The sequence below is a fragment of the Coregonus lavaretus genome (assembly GCF_964263955.1).
Source record: "Coregonus lavaretus genome assembly, contig: HAP1_SCAFFOLD_320, whole genome shotgun sequence".
Lineage (NCBI taxonomy): Eukaryota > Metazoa > Chordata > Actinopteri > Salmoniformes > Salmonidae > Coregonus > Coregonus lavaretus.
Genome location: NW_028159255.1, coordinates 333,194 through 353,547, shown reverse-complemented (window position 1 = coordinate 353,547; position 20,354 = coordinate 333,194). Strand labels below are relative to the sequence as shown.

Genomic DNA, 20,354 nt, shown 5'->3' with positions numbered 1-20,354 from the left:
TTCATAGTGGTTTGAAATCAGATTCAAATCAGATTCCTGGCCATGCGACTTTTGTCTGAACGGTCAAATCTGGTTTGTTAGCCCTCAAGTGGTTTTTAGTTTTGGCCATATTTTGTCAATTGCTAGTTACTCTGTTGACAGTTTGACCAGAACATGTGGTAGCTAACTAGCTTGTTCATTATTTACGAACAAATGAGTGAATGTGTGCTAGCAAACTAAACAGCTAGCTAGATAGCTAGTTTAATGTGTGGTTAGCCAAAAGGGACTTGTTTTGAAAGTTGAATCATCTTATCCTTTGAGGCTTTAAAAGTGTTCTTTCACCATGATTTTGAACATGCAAAGCAACTGAGAAACGTCCATGGCAGGCATTGTCGTTAACCTTAGCTTGCTACACAACAACTTCTGAGTGAACAGGAAGCACCACCACCACCAATCAGCCAACACCACTGCACACACACCCGCCATTACCATGACAACAAGCGTAGCCACGTCAGCAAATGACTGTTGTCTGAACACACACACATCTGATTTGGTCACTTGTAACTTGTTCACTGGACTTTATCCTGCTAACTGTTCCAAATGTCAGAACTGAATTTGGTAAAAGGTATTTTATGTACTCTGCGCCATCGTCTTGGAACACCTTACAAAATAATTTTAAACTGGAAGAACTTGTCCCGATTGGTGTTTTTAAATCTCTGATGAAGGATTTTGAGGCTGATTCCCTGACCTGTCAATGTTTTTAATTTGCTGTTTTTGATATTGTTATATTCTTGTGAATTCATGAATGGTTTTTTACTAGATTACTTGTAGTTTTTCATGTTGTCTGTCTGTAATTTTTTGTAATGACTTGGTGCTGCCTATCTTGGCCAGGACGCTCTTGAAAAAGAGATTTTAAATCTCAATGAGCCCTTCCTGGTTAAATAAAGGTTAAATAAAATAAATAAAAACTTGTTGTTTGGACAGTCAGGATTCCAAAACGGATTTGAAACACCAAACTGATTTGAGCATTAAGGCCTTAGAGAGGCAGCGTTCGTGACCTGAATCAAACATACAGACATTGGAGGAGCACCAGGTTCAAATGACTTAAAGTGGCCCTATCGTACAGTCAGTGGACCTCGTCCAGTTTGGGCTGGATTTTAGGCAGCCAGAGAAACAGTGTTCGTGACCTGACTGTGGATCCCAGTAGCAGGACTGTTGTCTGAGCTAATCGTGACCTGACTGTGTATCCCAGTAGCAGTACTGTTGTCTGAGCTAATCGTGACCTGACTGTGTATCCCAGTAGCAGGACTGTTGTCTGAGCTAATCGTGACCTGACTGTGGATCCCAGTAGCAGGACTGTTGTCTGAGCTAATCGTGACCTGACTGTGTATCCCAGTAGCAGTACTGTTGTCTGAGCTAATCGTGACCTGACTGTGGATCCCAGTAGCAGGACTGTTGTCTGAGCTAATCGTGACCTGACGGTGTATCCCAGTAGCAGGACTGTTGTCTGAGCTAATCGTGACCTGACTGTGGATCCCAGTAGCAGTACTGTTGTCTGAGCTAATCGTGACCTGACTGTGTATCCCAGTAGCAGGACTGTTGTCTGAGCTAATCGTGACCTGACTGTGTATCCCAGTAGCAGGACTGTTGTCTGAGCTAATCTTCCAGACTGACATAGGAAGGAATCGTAGAAACCAGAGAGAGAGAGAGAGAGAGGCACAGTGTGAGCCGAGCACGGCTCCCTTTTAAATATCACATCAGTCCTACTGTCGGCTCTGTCTCACAACCCATGACCTCTTCAAATGGCAAGGCAGAGTCAGGGAACAGTCTTTTCTGGAATAATGGCTAACGAGCTCCATCCATTACGTGTGTCCAAATCTTCTCAGAGCTGAAGTGATGCTGAATACGTGATACGGCCAGATCTGCCATCAGCCCTACTGAATACGTGATACGGCCAGATCTGCCATCAGCCCTACTGTGTGATTTCTCTGTCAGGAACTAGTCTGTCTGGATAAGGAATAATGTCCCAGATTCTAACAAGCAGCACCGTCAGTTACTGGAGGTCTGTTCTCTCGGTCTGGCCACATGTTGAATCACTACTGTAGTAGTTGCTGTCACAACTCTTCCGTCCTGTTGGAATGAGAAGAAGGAGGGGGGAAAAAACACTGAGAATGACCAGATTAAACTGTCCTGATGACTGAGGGCTGGTGACAATGGTATGTACGAGTGTGTGTGTGTGTGTGTGTGTGTGTGTGTGTGTGTGTGTGTGTGTGTGTGTGTGTGTGTGTGTGTGTGTGTGTGTGGAGTATCCTGTGCGTGTTATTTCATCAGTAAATTCACAACTCTCCCTCCCTCCCTCCCTCCCTCCCTCCCTCCCTCCCTCCCTCCCTCCCTTACACCAGGTCACTATGATGCTCTGAGACCCAGCCGGGCGTTTGAGTTCACACGGGACCCGTCAGTGGGGCAGATAGCTCTGGCTTTCCTCCAGGCCTCCTTTGCCTTCAGCGGCTGGAACTTCCTGAACTACGTCACTGAGGAGGTGGTCGAGCCACGCAAGTAAGGATAGTCCTCTGGACCTCTAGATATAGGCTACGTCCCAATTTAATCATGATAGACCTCTGGACCTCTAGATGTAGGCTACGTCCCAATTTAATCAGGATAGTCCTCTGGACCTCTAGATTTAGGCTACGTCCCAATTTAATCAGGATAGACCTCTGGACCTCTAGATGTAGGCTACGTCCCAATTTAATCAGGATAGTCCTCTGGACCTCTAGATGTAGGCTACGTCCCAATTTAATCAGGATAGTCCTCTGGACCTCTAGATGTAGGCTACGTCCCAATTTAATCAGGATAGTCCTCTGGACCTCTAGATGTAGGTTACGTCCCAATTTAATCAGGATAGTCCTCTAGACCTCTAGATGTAGGCTACGTCCCAATTTAATCAGGATAGACCTCTAGACCTCTAGATGTAGGCTACGTCCCAATTTAATCAGGATAGTCCTCCTGACCTCTAGATGTAGGCTACGTCCCAATTTAATCAGGATAGTCCTCTGGACCTCTAGATGTAGGCTACGTCCCAATTTAATCAGGATAGTCCTCTGGACCTCTAGATGTAGGCTACGTCCCAATTTAATCAGGATAGTCCTCTGGACCTCTAGATGTAGGCTACGTCCCAATTTAATCAGGATAGACCTCTGGACCTCTAGATGTAGGCTACGTCCCAATTTAATCAGGATAGACCTCTGGACCTCTAGATGTAGGCTACGTCCCAATTTAATCAGGATAGTCCTCTGGACCTCTAGATTTAGGCTACGTCCCAATTTAATCAGGATAGTCCTCTGGACCTCTAGATGTAGGCTACGTCCCAATTTAATCAGGATAGACCTCTAGACCTCTAGATGTAGGCTACGTCCCAATTTAATCAGGATAGTCCTCTAGACCTCTAGATGTAGGCTACGTCCCAATTTAATCAGGATAGTCCTCCTGACCTCTAGATGTAGGCTACGTCCCAATTTAATCAGGATAGTCCTCCTGACCTCTAGATGTAGGCTACGTCCCAATTTAATCAGGATAGTCCTCTGGACCTCTAGATGTAGGCTACGTCCCAATTTAATCAGGATAGTCCTCTGGACCTCTAGATGTAGGCTACGTCCCAATTTAATCAGGATAGTCCTCTGGACCTCTAGATGTAGGCTACGTCCCAATTTAATCAGGATAGACCTCTAGACCTCTAGATGTAGGCTACGTCCCAATTTAATCAGGATAGTCCTCTGGACCTCTAGATGTAGGCTACGTCCCAATTTAATCAGGATAGTCCTCTGGACCTCTAGATGTAGGCTACGTCCCAATTTAATCAGGATAGTCCTCTGGACCTCTAGATGTAGGCTACGTCCCAATTTAATCAGGATAGTCCTCTGGACCTCTAGATGTAGGCTAAGTCCCAATTTAATCAGGATAGTCCTCTGGACCTCTAGATGTAGGCTAAGTCCCAATTTAATCAGGATAGACCTCTGGACCTCTAGATGTAGGCTACGTCCCAATTTAATCAGGATAGTCCTCTGGATCTCTAGATGTAGGCTACGTCCCAATTTAATCAGGATAGTACTCTGGACCTCTAGATGTAGGCTACGTCCCAATTTAATCAGGATAGTCCTCTGGACCTCTAGATGTAGGCTACGTCCCAATTTAATCAGGATAGACCTCTAGACCTCTAGATGTAGGCTACGTCCCAATTTAATCAGGATAGACCCATTTTTTACCCTTCTACCAAGGTGTGATCTTGCACACTCCCTGTCATGGATTTCAAAGCATCGAACTGTAGATACACAGATGGCCAATAGCACCACCTGGTGGTGGAGAGTGAAAGAGCACCTGGTGTCATACAGTAATATATTGACTTTACGTGTGGTCATGTTGCATCAGTTTCCTTATTGCCTCCAATGCTCAAATTACGTTCAGTAACTTTACTGTGTCACTGCTGTCTGATCTGTGTCACTGCTGTCTGATGGGTTTACTGTGTCACTGCTGTCTGATGGGTTTACTGTGTCACTGCTGTCTGATGAGTTTACTGTGTCACTGCTGTCTGATCTGTGTCACTGCTGTCTGATGAGTTTACTGTGTCACTGCTGTCTGATGAGTTTACTGTGTCACTGCTGTCTGATGAGTTTACTGTGTCACTGCTGTCTGATGGGTTTACTGTGTCACTGCTGTCTGATGGGTTTACTGTGTCACTGCTGTCTGATGGGTTTACTGTGTCACTGCTGTCTGATGGGTTTACTGTGTCACTGCTGTCTGATGGGTTTACTGTGTCACTGCTGTCTGATCTGTGTCACTGCTGTCTGATGAGTTGACTGTGTCACTGCTGTCTGATGGGTTTACTGTTACAAGTCATTGCTATTTCCATCAGCATTTTAATATGTGACATGCTACTGTGATATGTTACCTGTGGTCTCTTTAGGAACCTGCCCCCAGCCGTCTACATATTACTGTGATATACTGTTATAGTACGATATTACTGTAATATAATGTACTGTTTCACAGGAACCTGGTATATTACTGTATAAAATATGTATCTTATCTCAGGAACCTGCCCCGGGCTATCTACAGTAATAATATCTATCTCTATAGGAACCTGCACCGGGCTATCTACAGTAATAATATCTATCTCTATAGGAACCTGCCCCGGGCTATCTACAGTAATAATATCTATCTCTATAGGAACCTGCCCCGGGCTATCTACAGTAATAATATCTATCTCTATAGGAACCTGCCCCGGGCTATCTACAGTAATAATATGTATCTCTATAGGAACCTGCCCCGGGCTATCTACAGTAATAATATATATCTCTATAGGAACCTGCCCCGGGCTATCTACAGTAATAATATCTATCTCTATAGGAACCTGCCCCGGGCTATCTACAGTAATAATATATATCTCTATAGGAACCTGCCCCGGGCTATCTACAGTAATAATATCTATCTCTATAGGAACCTGCCCCGGGCTATCTACAGTAATAATATCTATCTCTATAGGAACCTGCCCCGGGCTATCTACAGTAATAATATATATCTCTATAGGAACCTGCCCCCGGCTATCTACAGTAATAATATATATCTCTATAGGAACCTGCCCCGGGCTATCTACAGTAATAATATCTATCTCTATAGGAACCTGCCCCGGGCTATCTACAGTAATAATATCTATCTCTATAGGAACCTGCCCCGGGCTATCTACAGTAATAATATCTATCTCTATAGGAACCTGCCCCGGGCTATCTACAGTAATAATATCTATCTCTATAGGAACCTGCCCCGGGCTATCTACAGTAATAATATCTATCTCTATAGGAACCTGCCCCGGGATATCTACAGTAATAATATCTATCTCTATAGGAACCTGCCCCGGGCTATCTACAGTAATAATATCTATCTCTACAGGAACCTGCCCCGGGCTATCTACAGTAATAACATCTATCTCTACAGGAACCTGCCCCGGGCTATCTACAGTAATAATATCTATCTCTACAGGAACCTGCCCCGGGCTATCTACAGTAATAACATCTATCTCTACAGGAACCTGCCCCGGGCTATCTACAGTAATAATATCTATCTCTACAGGAACCTGCCCCGGGCTATCTACAGTAATAACATCTATCTCTACAGGAACCTGCCCCGGGCTATCTACAGTAATAATATCTATCTCTATAGGAACCTGCCCCGGGCTATCTACAGTAATAATATCTATCTCTATAGGAACCTGCCCCGGGCTATCTACAGTAATAATATCTATCTCTATAGGAACCTGCCCCGGGCTATCTACAGTAATAATATCTATCTCTATAGGAACCTGCCCCGGGCTATCTACAGTAATAATATCTATCTCTATAGGAACCTGCCCCGGGCTATCTACAGTAATAATATCTATCTCTATAGGAACCTGCCCCGGGCTATCTACAGTAATAATATCTATCTCTATAGGAACCTGCCCCGGGCTATCTACAGTAATAACATCTATCTCTATAGGAACCTGCCCCGGGCTATCTACAGTAATAATATCTATCTCTATAGGAACCTGCCCCGGGCTATCTACAGTAATAATATCTATCTCTATAGGAACCTGCCCCGGGCTATCTACAGTAATAATATCTATCTCTATAGGAACCTTCCCCGGGCTATCTACAGTAATAATATCTATCTCTATAGGAACCTGCCCCGGGCTATCTACAGTAATAATATCTATCTCTATAGGAACCTACCCCGGGCTATCTACAGTAATAACATCTATCTCTATAGGAACCTGCCCCGGGCTATCTACAGTAATAATATCTATCTCTATAGGAACCTGCCCCGGGCTATCTACAGTAATAATATCTATCTCTATAGGAACCTGCCCCGGGCTATCTACAGTAATAACATCTATCTCTATAGGAACCTGCCCCGGGCTATCTACAGTAATAATATATATCTCTATAGGAACCTGCCCCGGGCTATCTACAGTAATAATATATATCTCTATAGGAACCTGCCCCGGGCTATCTACAGTAATAATATCTATCTCTATAGGAACCTGCCCCGGGCTATCTACAGTAATAATATATATCTCTACAGGAACCTGCCCCGGGCTATCTACAGTAATAATATCTATCTCTATAGGAACCTGCCCCGGGCTATCTACAGTAATAATATCTATCTCTATAGGAACCTGCCCCGGGCTATCTACAGTAATAATATCTATCTCTACAGGAACCTGCCCCGGGCTATCTACAGTAATAATATCTATCTCTATAGGAACCTGCCCCGGGCTATCTACAGTAATAATATCTATCTCTATAGGAACCTGCCCCGGGCTATCTACATATCCATTCCCCTGGTGACGTTAGTCTATACTCTGACCAACATCGCATACTTCTCCTCCATGACCCCCGAAGAGCTGCTGGCATCCAACGCCGTGGCTGTGGTGAGAATGCATGCATCTATAACCCTAACCCTAACTAATGCCGTGGCTGTGGTGAGAATGCATGCATCTATAACCCTAACCCTAACTAATGCCGTGGCTGTGGTGAGAATTAATAAATCTATAAATAAAATAAAATACAATGTTATTCGTCACGTGCTTCGTAAACAACAGGTGTAGACTAACAGTGAAATGCTTACTGACGGGCCCTTCCCAACAATGCAGAGAGAAAGACAGAAAAGTAACTTGGTTATATACACGGGGTACCAGTACTGAGTCAATGTGCAGGGGTACCAGGTAATAACATGGTTATATACACTGGGTACCAGTACTGAGTCAATGATAACATGGTTATATACACTGGGTACCAGTACTGAGTCAATGATAACATGGTTATATACACTGGGTACCAGTACTGAGTCAATGATAACATGGTTATATACAGGGGGTACCAGTACTGAGTCAATGTGCAGGGGTACCAGGTAATAACATGGCTATATACAGGGAGTACCAGTACTGAGTCAATGATAACATGGTTATATACACTGGGTACCAGTACTGAGTCAATGATAACATGGTTATATACACTGGGTACCAGTACTGAGTCAATGATAACATGGCTATATACACTGGGTACCAGTACTGAGTCAATGATAACATGGTTATATACACTGGGTACCAGTACTGAGTCAATGATAACATGGCTTTATACAGGGGGTACCAGTACTGAGTCAATGATAACTTGGCTTTATACAGGGGGTACCAGTACTGAGTCAATGATAACATGGTTATATACAGGGGGTACCAGTACTGAGTCAATGATAACATGGTTATATACACTGGGTACCAGTACTGAGTCAATGATAACATGGTTATATACAGGGGGTACCAGTACTGAGTCAATGATAACATGGCTTTATACAGGAGGTACCAGTACCGAGTCGATGTGCAGGGGTACGAGGTGATTTGAGGTAGATATGTACATATACAGTGGGGAAAAAAAGTATTTAGTCAGCCACAATGTAATTTTCATCATAGGTACACGTCAACTATGACAGACAAATTGAGGGAAAGAAATCCAGAAAATCACATTGTAGGATTTTTAATGAATTTATTTGCAAATTATGGTGGAAAATAAGTATTTGGTCACCTACGAACAAGCAAGATTTCTGGCTCTCACAGACCTGTAACTTCTTCTTTAAGAGGCTCCTCTGTCCTCCACTCGTTACCTGTATTAATGGCACCTGTTTGAACTTGTTATCAGTATAAAAGACACCTGTCCACAACCTCAAACAGTCACACTCCAAACTCCACTATGGCCAAGACCAAAGAGCTGTCAAAGGACACCAGAAACAAAATTGTAGACCTGCACCAGGCTGGGAAGACTGAATCTGCAATAGGTAAGCAGCTTGGTTTGAAGAAATCAACTGTGGGAGCAATTATTAGGAAATGGAAGACATACAAGACCACTGATAATCTCCCTCGATCTGGGGCTCCACGCAAGATCTCACCCCGTGGGGTCAAAATGATCACAAGAACGGTGAGCAAAAATCCCAGAACCACACGGGGGGACCTAGTGAATGACCTGCAGAGAGCTGGGACCAAAGTAACAAAGCCTACCATCAGTAACACACTACGCCGCCAGGGACTCAAATCCTGCAGTGCCAGACGTGTCCCCCTGCTTAAGCCAGTACCTGTCCAGGCCCGTCTGAAGTTTGCTAGAGTGCATTTGGATGATCCAGAAGAGGATTGGGAGAATGTCATATGGTCAGATGAAACCAAAATATAACTTTTTGGTAAAAACTCAACTCGTCGTGTTTGGAGGACAAAGAATGCTGAGTTGCATCCAAAGAACACCATACCTACTGTGAAGCATGGGCGTGGAAACATCATGCTTTGGGGCTGTTTTTCTGCAAAGGGATCAGGACGACTGATCCGTGTAAAGGAAAGAATGAATGGGGCCATGTATCGTAAGATTTTGAGTGAAAACCTCCTTCCATCAGCAAGGGCATTGAAGATGAAACGTGGCTGGGTCTTTCAGCATGACAATGATCCCAAACACACCGCCCGGGCAACGAAGGAGTGGCTTCGTAAGAAGCATTTCAAGGTCCTGGAGTGGCCTAGCCAGTCTCCAGATCTCAACCCCATAGAAAATCTTTGGAGGGAGTTGAAAGTCCGTGTTGCCCAGCGACAGCCCCAAAACATCACTGCTCTAGAGGAGATCTGCATGGAGGAATGGGCCAAAATACCAGCAACAGTGTGTGAGACTTACAGAAAACGTTTGACCTGTGTCATTGCCAACAAAGGGTAGATAACAAAGTATTGAGAAACTTTTGTTATTGACCAAATACTTATTTTCCACCATAATTTGCAAATAAATTCATTAAATATCTCATTTTGTCTGTCATAGTTGACGTGTACCTATGATGAAAAGTACAGGCCTCTCTCATCTTTTTAAGTGTGGTCCTCTGTAGCTCAGCTGGTAGAGCACGGCGCTTGTAACGCCAAGATAGTGGGTTCGATCCCCGGCACCACCCATACACAAAAATTTATGCACGCATGACTGTAAGTCGCTTTGGATAAAAGCGTCTGCTAAATGGCATATTATTATAAGTGGGAGAACTTGCACAATTGGTGGCTGACTAAATACTTTTTTCCCCCACTGTATCTGTTCTTAGTTCTGAATTTTTTTAATGGGGCATGCTTATTTAAGATTGAGAGGAAAGCACTTTTAAAGAACAACCAGGCATCCTCTACTGACGGAATGAGGTCAATATCCATCAAGGATACCCGGGCCAGGTCAATTAGAAAGGCCTGCTCGCTAAAGTGTTTTAGGGAGCGTTTGACAGGGATGAGGGGTGGTCGTTTGATCGCGGACCCATTACGGATGCAGGCAATAAGGCAGTGATCGCTGAGATCCTGGTTGAAGACAGCGGAGGTGTATTTAGAGGGTAAATTTGTCAGGATGATATCTATGAGGGTGCCCATGTTTACAGATTTAGGGTTGTACCTGGTAGGTTTGTTGATAATTTGTGTGAGATTGAGGGCATCTAGTTTGGATTGTAGGATGGCCGGGGTGTTAAGCATATCCCAGTTTAGGTCACCAAGCAGTACGAACTCTGAGGATAGATGGGGGGCAATCAGTTCACATATGGTGTCCAGGGCACAGCTCAGGCCTGAGGGGGTCTGTAGCAAGCGGCAACAGCGAGAGACTTATTTCTGGAAAGGTGGATTTTTAGAAGTAGAAGCTCAAACTGTTTGGGCACAGACCTGGATAGTACGATAGATCTCTACAGGCTATCTCTACAGTAGATTGCAACCCCACCCCCTTTGGCAGTTCTATCGAGACAGAAAATGTTGTAGTTGGGGATGGACATTTCTGAATTTTTGGTGGCCTTCCTAAGCCAGGATTCAGACACTGCTAGAACATAAGGGTTGGCGGAGTGTGCAGTGAATAACTCTAACTTAGGGAGGAGGCTTTGGATGTTAACGTGCAAGAAACCAAGGCTTTTACAATTACAGAAGTCAACAAATGATAACGCCTGGGGAGTAGGAGTGATACGGGGGGCTACAGGGCCTGGGTTAACCTCTACATCACCAGAGGAACAGAGGAGGAGTAGAATAAGGATATGGCTAAAGGCTTTAAGTACTGGTCTTCTAGTGCGCTGGGTACAGAGAAAAAAAGGGGCAGGTTTCCCGGGCGTTGTAGAATAGATTCAGGGCATTATGTACAGAAAAGGATATGGAAGGATATGAGTACAGTGGAGGTAAACCTAAGTGTTTGGTAACGATGAAAGAGATAGCATCACTGGAGGCACCAATTGAGTCGGTCTCCGCGTGTATGGGGGGGTGGGACAAAGGAGCTATCTAAGGCAGGTTTAGCTGGGCTGGGGGATCTACAGTGAAATAGTACAATAAGAAATAACCGAAACAGCAATAAGCAAGGCATATTGACATGGGAGAGAGGCATAAAGCAATCACAGGTGTAATTCGAGAGAGCTAAGACAACAGCTGGTAATGTCGGGCTGAGGCTAAACATAAACAGGATGCGGTACCGTAAAAAGGAACAGTCCAGCAGGCATCAGCTGTATAGCTGAGTTATCATAAGGTCCGGTGAACAGCAATAGGATAGTTCGGAGGTAGTTCGGGGGCTGCTACAGCACTGGCGAGCAAGAGGCCACGGCTAGCGTGTGCTAGCGGGCCGGGGCTAGCAGATGGATCTTCGTGGTCGACGTTGTAACGGGAAGCCTGTTGTAACCACATCAGACGATTTCGTCGGCAGACCAGTCGTGTTGGATCGGCGGGGCTCCGTGTCAACACTAGGAGGTCCCGTCCGGTTGACAGAGAGGTAGATAGCCGGGAGATGGACCTGGCTCAAGGCTAACTCAGGGCTGATTAGCCAACCACAAAACGTCCATTTGGTTGCAGCTAGCTAGTAGAGATGAATACGGTGTTAAAGGTTCAGTGATTCCGGCAGAAAAACCGATATGTTCAGGGTCGATAACACGCTGTGCAGACAGTGCAGACTGGCCGAATAATAGTCCAGGCTAGAGCTGGCTGGCTGGTATGTAGTGCAGGCCACGGCCACGGACAATGGTGAAGACCGCTAACGGTGGCTAATAGCAAGAAGCTAGTTAGCTGGCTAGTGATGATCCGGTGTTAAGGTCCAGTGATTCAGTGGTTCCGGCAGAAAATCCGATATGCTCTGGCTCGATAGCGCGATGTGCACACTGGCCGACAATTGTCCAGGCTAGAGCTGGCTGGTAGGTAGTGCAGGCCACAGCCACGGACAATGGTGAAGACCGCTAACGGTGGCTAATAGCAAGTAGCTAGTTAGCTGGCTAGCTGGCTAGTTTCAGCCAGAGGTTCCACATTGGCGGGTTGCAGGAAAGTATATTTAGTTAAAGGATGGAAAGTGAGATTGAGAAATATATACGAAAAAGACGAAAATAAACCAAAAAACAGGCTATTTACATAAGGACACTACATAAAACACGACCGCACTGCTATGCCATCTTGGATTATGGGTAATGCCTACCCTTACCACCTGGGGGCGGCCCGTCAGGAAGTCCAGGATCCAGTAGCAGAGGGAGGTGTTTAGTCCTAGAGTCCTTAGCTTAGTGATGAGCGTTGTGGGCACTATGGTGTTGAACGCATACTTGTTATGTTTTGTGTATTTTGTGGACCACAGGAAGAGTAGCTGCTGATTCTCCAAAAGCTTATGGGGATCCTAATAAACAAATAAATGTGGTTATGTGATTTTGTTTCTTTAACAGTTAACTATCTGTGGTTGTTTTTTTTGTTTTTTTTTAAAGGTTGTTTAATGATTGTTTAATGGTTTTCTACACCTGCCCCTCTGTCACCTAGACATTTGGTGAGAAGTTGCTGGGTGTGTTCTCCTGGGTGATGCCTATCTCCGTGGCTCTGTCTACATTCGGAGGAATCAACGGCTATCTCTTCACTTCTTCCAGGTACTAAGAGTCTCAAACCTGTCCTCAGGGACCCCCCCAGACCTTTCATGTTAAAGTCCAGTACCAGCAGACCTGATTCACCTGATCAAGGGCTTGATGATTAGTTGAAATCAAGTTCAATCAAGTGCTCTAGTTCTGGAAATAGATGAAATACATGGAGCGGCTGGGGAGGTTTAAGCATCACAGAGACACTGTAACCCCAAAGCAATATTCAGTACAATTAATTCATACCGTATCTGTGGTGTAGCCAAGCAGGAATCCAACCCACAACCCTGGTGTTGCTAGCATCATGCTCCAACCAACTGCTCACACACCTAAACACCTGAACTATTCTCCTTTTCTCCACAGGTTGTGTTTCTCTGGAGCCAGAGAGGGTCACCTGCCCCACCTGTTGGCCATGATCCACCTGAAAAACTGCACCCCTATTCCAGCCCTGCTAGTCTGTGTAAGTTACTGTTCCCTGGCGCTCCTCATTCTGACCTGCATTAGTCTGTGTCGGTTACTGTTCCCTGGTGCTCCTCATTCTGGCCTGCATTAGTCTGTGTCAGTTACTGTTCCCTGGTGCACCCCTATTCCAGCCCTGCATTAGTCTGTGTCGGTTACTGTTCCCTGGTGCTCCTCATTCTGCCCTGTATTAGTCTGTGTCAGTTACTGTTCCCTGGTGCTCCTCATTCTGGCCTGCATTAGTCTGTGTCGGTTACTGTTCCCTGGTGCTCCTCATTCTGGCCTGCATTAGTCTGTGTCGGTTACTGTTCCCTGGTGCTCCTCATTCTGGCCTGCATTAGTCTGTGTCGGTTACTGTTCCCTGGTGCTCCTCATTCTGGCCTGCATTAGTCTGTGTCGGTTACTGTTCCCTGGTGCTCCTCATTCTGACCTGCAGTTCCTCCAGCCCCAAACCCCAGGGCTGTGCTATATGGCTTTAGTCTATAATGTTATGGTGTTCCTCCAGCCCCAAACCCCAGGGCTGTGCTATATGGCTTTAGTCTATAATGTTATGGTGTTCCTCCAGCCCCTAACCCCAGGGCTGTGCTATATGGCTTTAGTCTATAATGTTATGGTGTTCCTCCAGCCCCAAACCCCAGGGCTGTGCTATATGGCTTTAGTCTATAATGTTATGGTGTTCCTCCAGCCCCTAACCCCAGGGCTGTGCTATATGGCTTTAGTCTATAATGTTATGGTGTTCCTCCAGCCCCTAACCCCAGGGCTGTGCTATATGGCTTTAGTCTATAATGTTATGGTGTTCCTCCAGCCCCTAACCCCAGGGCTGTGCTATATGGCTTTAGTCTATAATGTTATGGTGTTCCTCCAGCCCCAAACCCCAGGGCTGTGCTATATGGCTTTAGTGTATAATGTTATCTGGCCTGCAGTTCCTCCAGCCCCAAACCCCAGGGCTGTGCTATATGGCTTTAGTGTATAATGTTATCTGGCCTGCAGTTCCTACAGCCCCTAACCCCAGGGCTGTGCTATTTGGCTTTAGTGTATAATGTTATAGTAGGTTACATCCATGTACAGTATATGACAGTTTATTGTGCACTAATTGACCTCTGCTTCCCTCCTCCTCCACAGTGTGGCGCCACCATATTGATCCTGTGTATTGGAGAGACTCACAACCTGATCAACTATGTCTCCTTCATTAACTTCCTGTCCTACGGAGTGACCATCGCCGGCCTGCTGTACTATCGCTGGAAGAGACCCAACCTGCTACGACCCATCAAGGTAGAGCAGACCTATATCTGGTGCTAATATATCTGGGAACTATTCACTAGTGCACACCTTAGCAAACCGTAGCAAATGAACTGTCATTATATTACTGAGTGGGGGAAACCAGGAAATGAACTGTCATTATATTACTGAGTGGGGGAAACCAGGAAATGAACTGTCATTATATTACTGAGTGGGGGAACCAGGAAATGAACTGTCATTATATTACTGAGTGGGGGAACCAGGAAATGAACTGTCATTATATTACTGAGTGGGGGAACCAGGAAATGAACTGTCATTATATTACTGAGTGGGGGAACCAGGAAATGAACTGTCATTCTATTACTGAGTGGGAAACCAGGAAATGAACTGTCATTCTATTACTGAGTGGGGAAACCAGGAAATGAACTGTCATTCTATTACTGAGTGGGGGAAACCAGGAAATGAACTGTCATTCTATTACTGAGTGGGAAACCAGGAAATGAACTGTCATTCTATTACTGAGTGGGGGAAACCAGGAAATGAACTGTCATTCTATTACTGAGTGGGAAACCAGGAAATGAACTGTCATTCTATTACTGAGTGGGGGAAACCAGGAAATGAACTGTCATTCTATTACTGAGTGGGGGAAACCAGGAAATGAACTGTCATTCTATTACTGAGTGGGGAAACCAGGAAATGAACTGTCATTCTATTACTGAGTGGGAAACCAGGAAATGAACTGTCATTATATTACTGAGTGGGGGAAACCAGGAAATGAACTGTCATTCTATTACTGAGTGGGGGAAACCAGGAAATGAACTGTCATTCTATTACTGAGTGGGGAAACCAGGAAATGAACTGTCATTCTATTACTGAGTGGGAAACCAGGAAATTAACTGTCATTATATTACTGAGTGGGGGAAACCAGGAAATGAACTGTCATTCTATTACTGAGTGGGGAAACCAGGAAATGAACTGTCATTCTATTACTGAGTGGGAAACCAGGAAATGAACTGTCATTATATTACTGAGTGGGGGAAACCAGGAAATGAACTGTCATTCTATTACTGAGTGGGGAAACCAGGAAATGAACTGTCATTCTATTACTGAGTGGGAAACCAGGAAATGAACTGTTATTCTATTACTGAGTGGGGGAACCAGGAAATGAACTGTCATTCTATTACTGAGTGGGGAAACCAGGAAATGAACAGTCATTCTATTACTGAGTGGGGAAACCAGGAAATGAACTGTCATTCTATTACTGAGTGGGGAAACCAGGAAATGAACTGTCATTCTATTACTGAGTGGGAAACCAGGAAATGAACTGTCATTCTATTACTGAGTGGAGGAACCAGGAAATGAACTGTCATTCTATTACTGAGTGGGAAACCAGGAAATGAACTGTTATTCTATTACTGAGTGGGAAACCGGACGTTGTGCTATGGCAGGACTGCCCAACCCTGTTCCTGGAGGGCTACCGTCCTGTAGGTTTTTGCTCCAACCCTAATCTAGCACACCTGATTCTAATAATTAGCAGGTTGATAAGATGAATCAGGTTAGTAACACCTGGGGTTGGAGCGAAAACCTACAGGAGGGTAGCTCTCCAGGAACAGGGTTGGGCAACCCTGTGCTCTGGTGTATTACAATTTCATTTGTATCTCTTCCTCCCTCTCCCCCTCCCCTCCCCCGTCCTCCCCGGCCCTCCCGTCCCCCTCCCTCTCCCCCTCCCCTCCCCCGTCCTCCCCGGCCCTCCCTCTCCCCCTCCCCTCCCCCATCCTCCCTGGCCCTCCCGTCCCCCTCCCTCTCCCCTCCCCCGTCCTCCCCGGCCCTCCCGTCCCCCTCCCTCTCCCTCTCCCCTCCCCCGTCCTCCCCGGCCCTCCCGTCCCCCTCCCCTCCCTCTCCCCTCCCCCGTCCCCCTCCCTCTCCCCTCCCCCGCCCTCCCCGGCCCTCCCCCTTATCCTATCTGTACATATATATTTTAAAACTCAATCAATCTTCCCCCCTCCACTCCTCCTCTCCCCAGGTGAGTGTGTTGGTCCCTATCAGTTACCTGGTGTTCTGGGCAGGTGCTGCTGGGGTTCAATCAGTACTCGGAGCATCAGTTCTAACTCTGTGTCCCTCCTCCCTCTCTCCCCCCTCCCTCTATCCTCTCCCTCCTCCCCCTCCCTTCAGGTGAGTGTGTTGGTCCCTATCAGTTACCTGGTGTTCTGGGCGGTGCTGCTGGGGTTCAATCAGTACTCGGAGCATCAGTTCTAACTCTGTGTCCCTCCTCCCTCTCTCCCCCCTCCCTCTATCCTCTCCCTCCTCCCCCTCCCTTCAGGTGAGTGTGTTGGTCCCTATCAGTTACCTGGTGTTCTGGGCAGGTGCTGCTGGGGTTCAATCAGTACTCGGAGCATCAGTTCTAACTCTGTGTCCCTCCTCCCTCTCTCCCCCCTCCCTCTATCCTCTCCCTCCTCCCCTTCTCCCCAGGTGAGTGTGTTGGTCCCTATCAGTTACCTGGTGTTCTGGGCAGGTGCTGCTGGGGTTCAATCAGTACTCGGAGCATCAGTTCTAACTCTGTGTCCCTCCTCCCTCTCTCCCCCCTCCCTCTATCCTCTCCCCCCTCCTCCTCTCCCCAGGTGAGTGTGTTGGTCCCTATCAGTTACCTGGTGTTCTGGGCGGTGCTGCTGGGGTTCAGTCTGTACTCGGAGCCCGTGGTGTGTGGCATGGGGATCGTCATCATGCTCACCGGGGTACCCGTCTACTTCGTTGGGGTGCACTGGAAGAAGAAGCCCAGATGTGTCTACAGGGTCGTGGGTGAGTGACTCGTACAGCCCTTGTATTACATTTAGGTCATTTACCCAGACGCTCTTACTCAGAGCAACTTACAGTCAGTGCATTCAACTAAGGTGGGTGAGACAACCACACATGCTGCCATCTCTGTATTGACGCTGATGAGACAGTCAGTGTCTGTGCTGTCTATGTCTCTGACCCCCGCTGCCTGTCTGTTGTGTTCCAGAGTGTGTGACCTACGTGGGTCAGAAGCTGTGTTTCGTGGTGTTCCCCCAAGAAGACCTGTCAGAGATCACCCCCCTCACAGCCTACGATAAACACAACGACTGAACGTGCCCCTCACAGCCTACGATCAACACAACGACTGAACGTGTCCCTCACAGCCTACGATCAACACAACGACTGAACACGTCTCTCCCTCCGTCCATCTAACAGAACGGCCTGATCCTGATCCGGCTGCCTGCCAGGGACTTTTTAAACCTCTTTCTTGTTCGTTGCCTTCTACTCCCTGGATGCGTCCCAAATGAAACCCTATTCCCTATATAGTGCACTACTTTTTTTTGACCAAAGCACCATGGGCCCTGGTCTAAAGTAGTGCACAAAACAGGGGAATGGGTGGCATTTGGGACGCACAGCGTCTCTCCTCAATAGTAAAGAGATGGTTTCCACCCTGGTGCTTCTGAGAGGCTGTCTCAGGCTCTGTTTAGTGGGTTGGGGAGCATCAGGGATCATCCCAGGTTGTGTTGGTCTATACCCTCTCCCCTTCTCCTCACTAGACAGATAACGCCAAGACGCCATACTCAAGGAGCTTCTGTTTTCTGAGATATTAGTTTTATTTTTTTTATTAGTATTTGTTTTTGAAATGCGTCTAATCTTTGTCAATTCTATTGTGCCTTACCATTGGGAATAGTTTTTTTTTAATTATATTTTTTATTTGACGCGGCTTATTCATTTTGTGGTGATAAATACGTTTTAACTGTGTAGTATTCCCTGAGGTACGGTAGTAGTTGCGGTGGTTTTTCTTTGGCTGTAATTCCCACAACTTCCTATGACTTCCGCTGAGCTGTTTGACCTGTGGTAACTTCTACAGTTTGGTGGTGATGGGATACGGTCTGACCTGTGGTAACTTCTACAGTTTGGTGGTGATGGGATACGGTCTGACCTGTGGTAACTTCTACAGTTTGGTGGTGATGGGATACGGTCTGACCTGTGGTAACTTCTACAGTTTGGTGGTGATGGGATAGGATGGGAAAGGATCCAAACTAAACCCAGCAGCACTAACTCAACTTGCACAACCCTGTCTGTTGTGTTCCAGAGTGTGTGACCTACGTGGGTCAGAAGCTGTGTTTCGTGGTGTTCCCCCAAGAAGACCTGTCAGAGATCACCCCCCTCACAGCCTACGATAAACACAACGACTGAACGTGCCCCTCACAGCCTACGATCAACACAACGACTGAACGTGTCCCTCACAGCCTACGATCAACACAACGACTGAACACGTCTCTCCCTCCGTCCATCTAACAGAACGGCCTGATCCTGATCCGGCTGCCTGCCAGGGACTTTTTAAACCTCTTTCTTGTTCGTTGCCTTCTACTCCCTGGATGCGTCCCAAATGAAACCCTATTCCCTATATAGTGCACTACTTTTTTTTGACCAAAGCACCATGGGCCCTGGTCTAAAGTAGTGCACAAAACAGGGGAATGGGTGGCATTTGGGACGCACAGCGTCTCTCCTCAATAGTAAAGAGATGGTTTCCACCCTGGTGCTTCTGAGAGGCTGTCTCAGGCTCTGTTTAGTGGGTTGGGGAGCATCAGGGATCATCCCAGGTTGTGTTGGTCTATACCCTCTCCCCTTCTCCTCACTAGACAGATAACGCCAAGACGCCATACTCAAGGAGCTTCTGTTTTCTGAGATATTAGTTTTATTTTTTTTATTAGTATTTGTTTTTGAAATGCGTCTAATCTTTGTCAATTCTATTGTGCCTTACCATTGGGAATAGTTTTTTTTTAATTATATTTTTTATTTGACGCGGCTTATTCATTTTGTGGTGATAAATACGTTTTAACTGTGTAGTATTCCCTGAGGTACGGTAGTAGTTGCGGTGGTTTTTCTTTGGCTGTAATTCCCACAACTTCCTATGACTTCCGCTGAGCTGTTTGACCTGTGGTAACTTCTACAGTTTGGTGGTGATGGGATACGGTCTGACCTGTGGTAACTTCTACAGTTTGGTGGTGATGGGATACGGTCTGACCTGTGGTAACTTCTACAGTTTGGTGGTGATGGGATAGGATGGGAAAGGATCCAAACTAAACCCAGCAGCACTAACTCAACTTGCACAACAAGGCAGTATAAGATGTAAAGTTAACTATGTCTTAATACCACACGCCAAGTATACAGAGAGTCAATAGTACTTTGTCACTGACTCACAAGTGCAATGTCCACAACTAGTGAAACGCCTGAAAAGACAGACAGAGAGGAGATTGGAAAAACGAGTGAAAACTCTCTGGAACTCTTTTTAATCTATGCAAACAGTGTTTGGGATTCCAGACTAGAGGTGCGCCTCAAATGGCACCCTATTCCCTATGTAGTGCACTACTTTAGACCAGAGAATGGCCCCCTATTCCCTATGTAGTGCACTACTTTAGACCCAGGGCCCACACGGCTCAGCTCAAAAGCAGTGCACTACATAGGGAATAGAGGGTACCGTTAGGAACAGAAGTCTAGGAATGTTACTGTTTTGTTTTTAATTGCCTGTTATAGCCCACAACACCAGATAGTGAGGACTTGAGGTTTTGCACTAGAATCTCTCTGCAGGGTTTTTAATGCAGAGGGGTAAGTAACTATGGTAACTATGCCACTAATATCAAGGGAGGCTTCCTGCGCATCCGTCTATAAAGAGCACTGCCAATCATTATGGGATTATGAGTTTATTCACTGTGTCCCAGACAGCACTTTAGAATGGTTTCACTTCCTCATCTCATTTCCCTTCGTGACCA

General features: G+C 46.1%; 1 protein-coding gene across 2 annotated transcripts in view; it reads left to right on the top strand.

The window, feature by feature from the left end:
* Positions 1-18,643, top strand: part of slc7a10a (solute carrier family 7 member 10a) — a 58,650-nt gene extending 40,007 nt beyond the window's left edge. The window contains exons 5-11 of one of the 2 annotated variants that reach the window (XM_084197384.1): positions 2,382-2,535; positions 7,312-7,435; positions 12,800-12,903; positions 13,252-13,348; positions 14,470-14,619; positions 17,205-17,382; positions 17,585-18,643. In XM_084197384.1, the coding sequence (XP_084053510.1) occupies positions 2,382-2,535; positions 7,312-7,435; positions 12,800-12,903; positions 13,252-13,348; positions 14,470-14,619; positions 17,205-17,382; positions 17,585-17,688 (911 nt within the window). In that variant the 3' untranslated portion in view covers positions 17,689-18,643. Of the gene's footprint in view, positions 1-2,381; positions 2,536-7,311; positions 7,436-12,799; positions 12,904-13,251; positions 13,349-14,469; positions 14,620-16,758; positions 17,019-17,204; positions 17,383-17,584 lie in introns of those variants that run through there. The other variant, XM_084197383.1, reaches the window with a different exon arrangement.
* Positions 18,644-20,354: the final 1,711 nt, after the last annotated feature.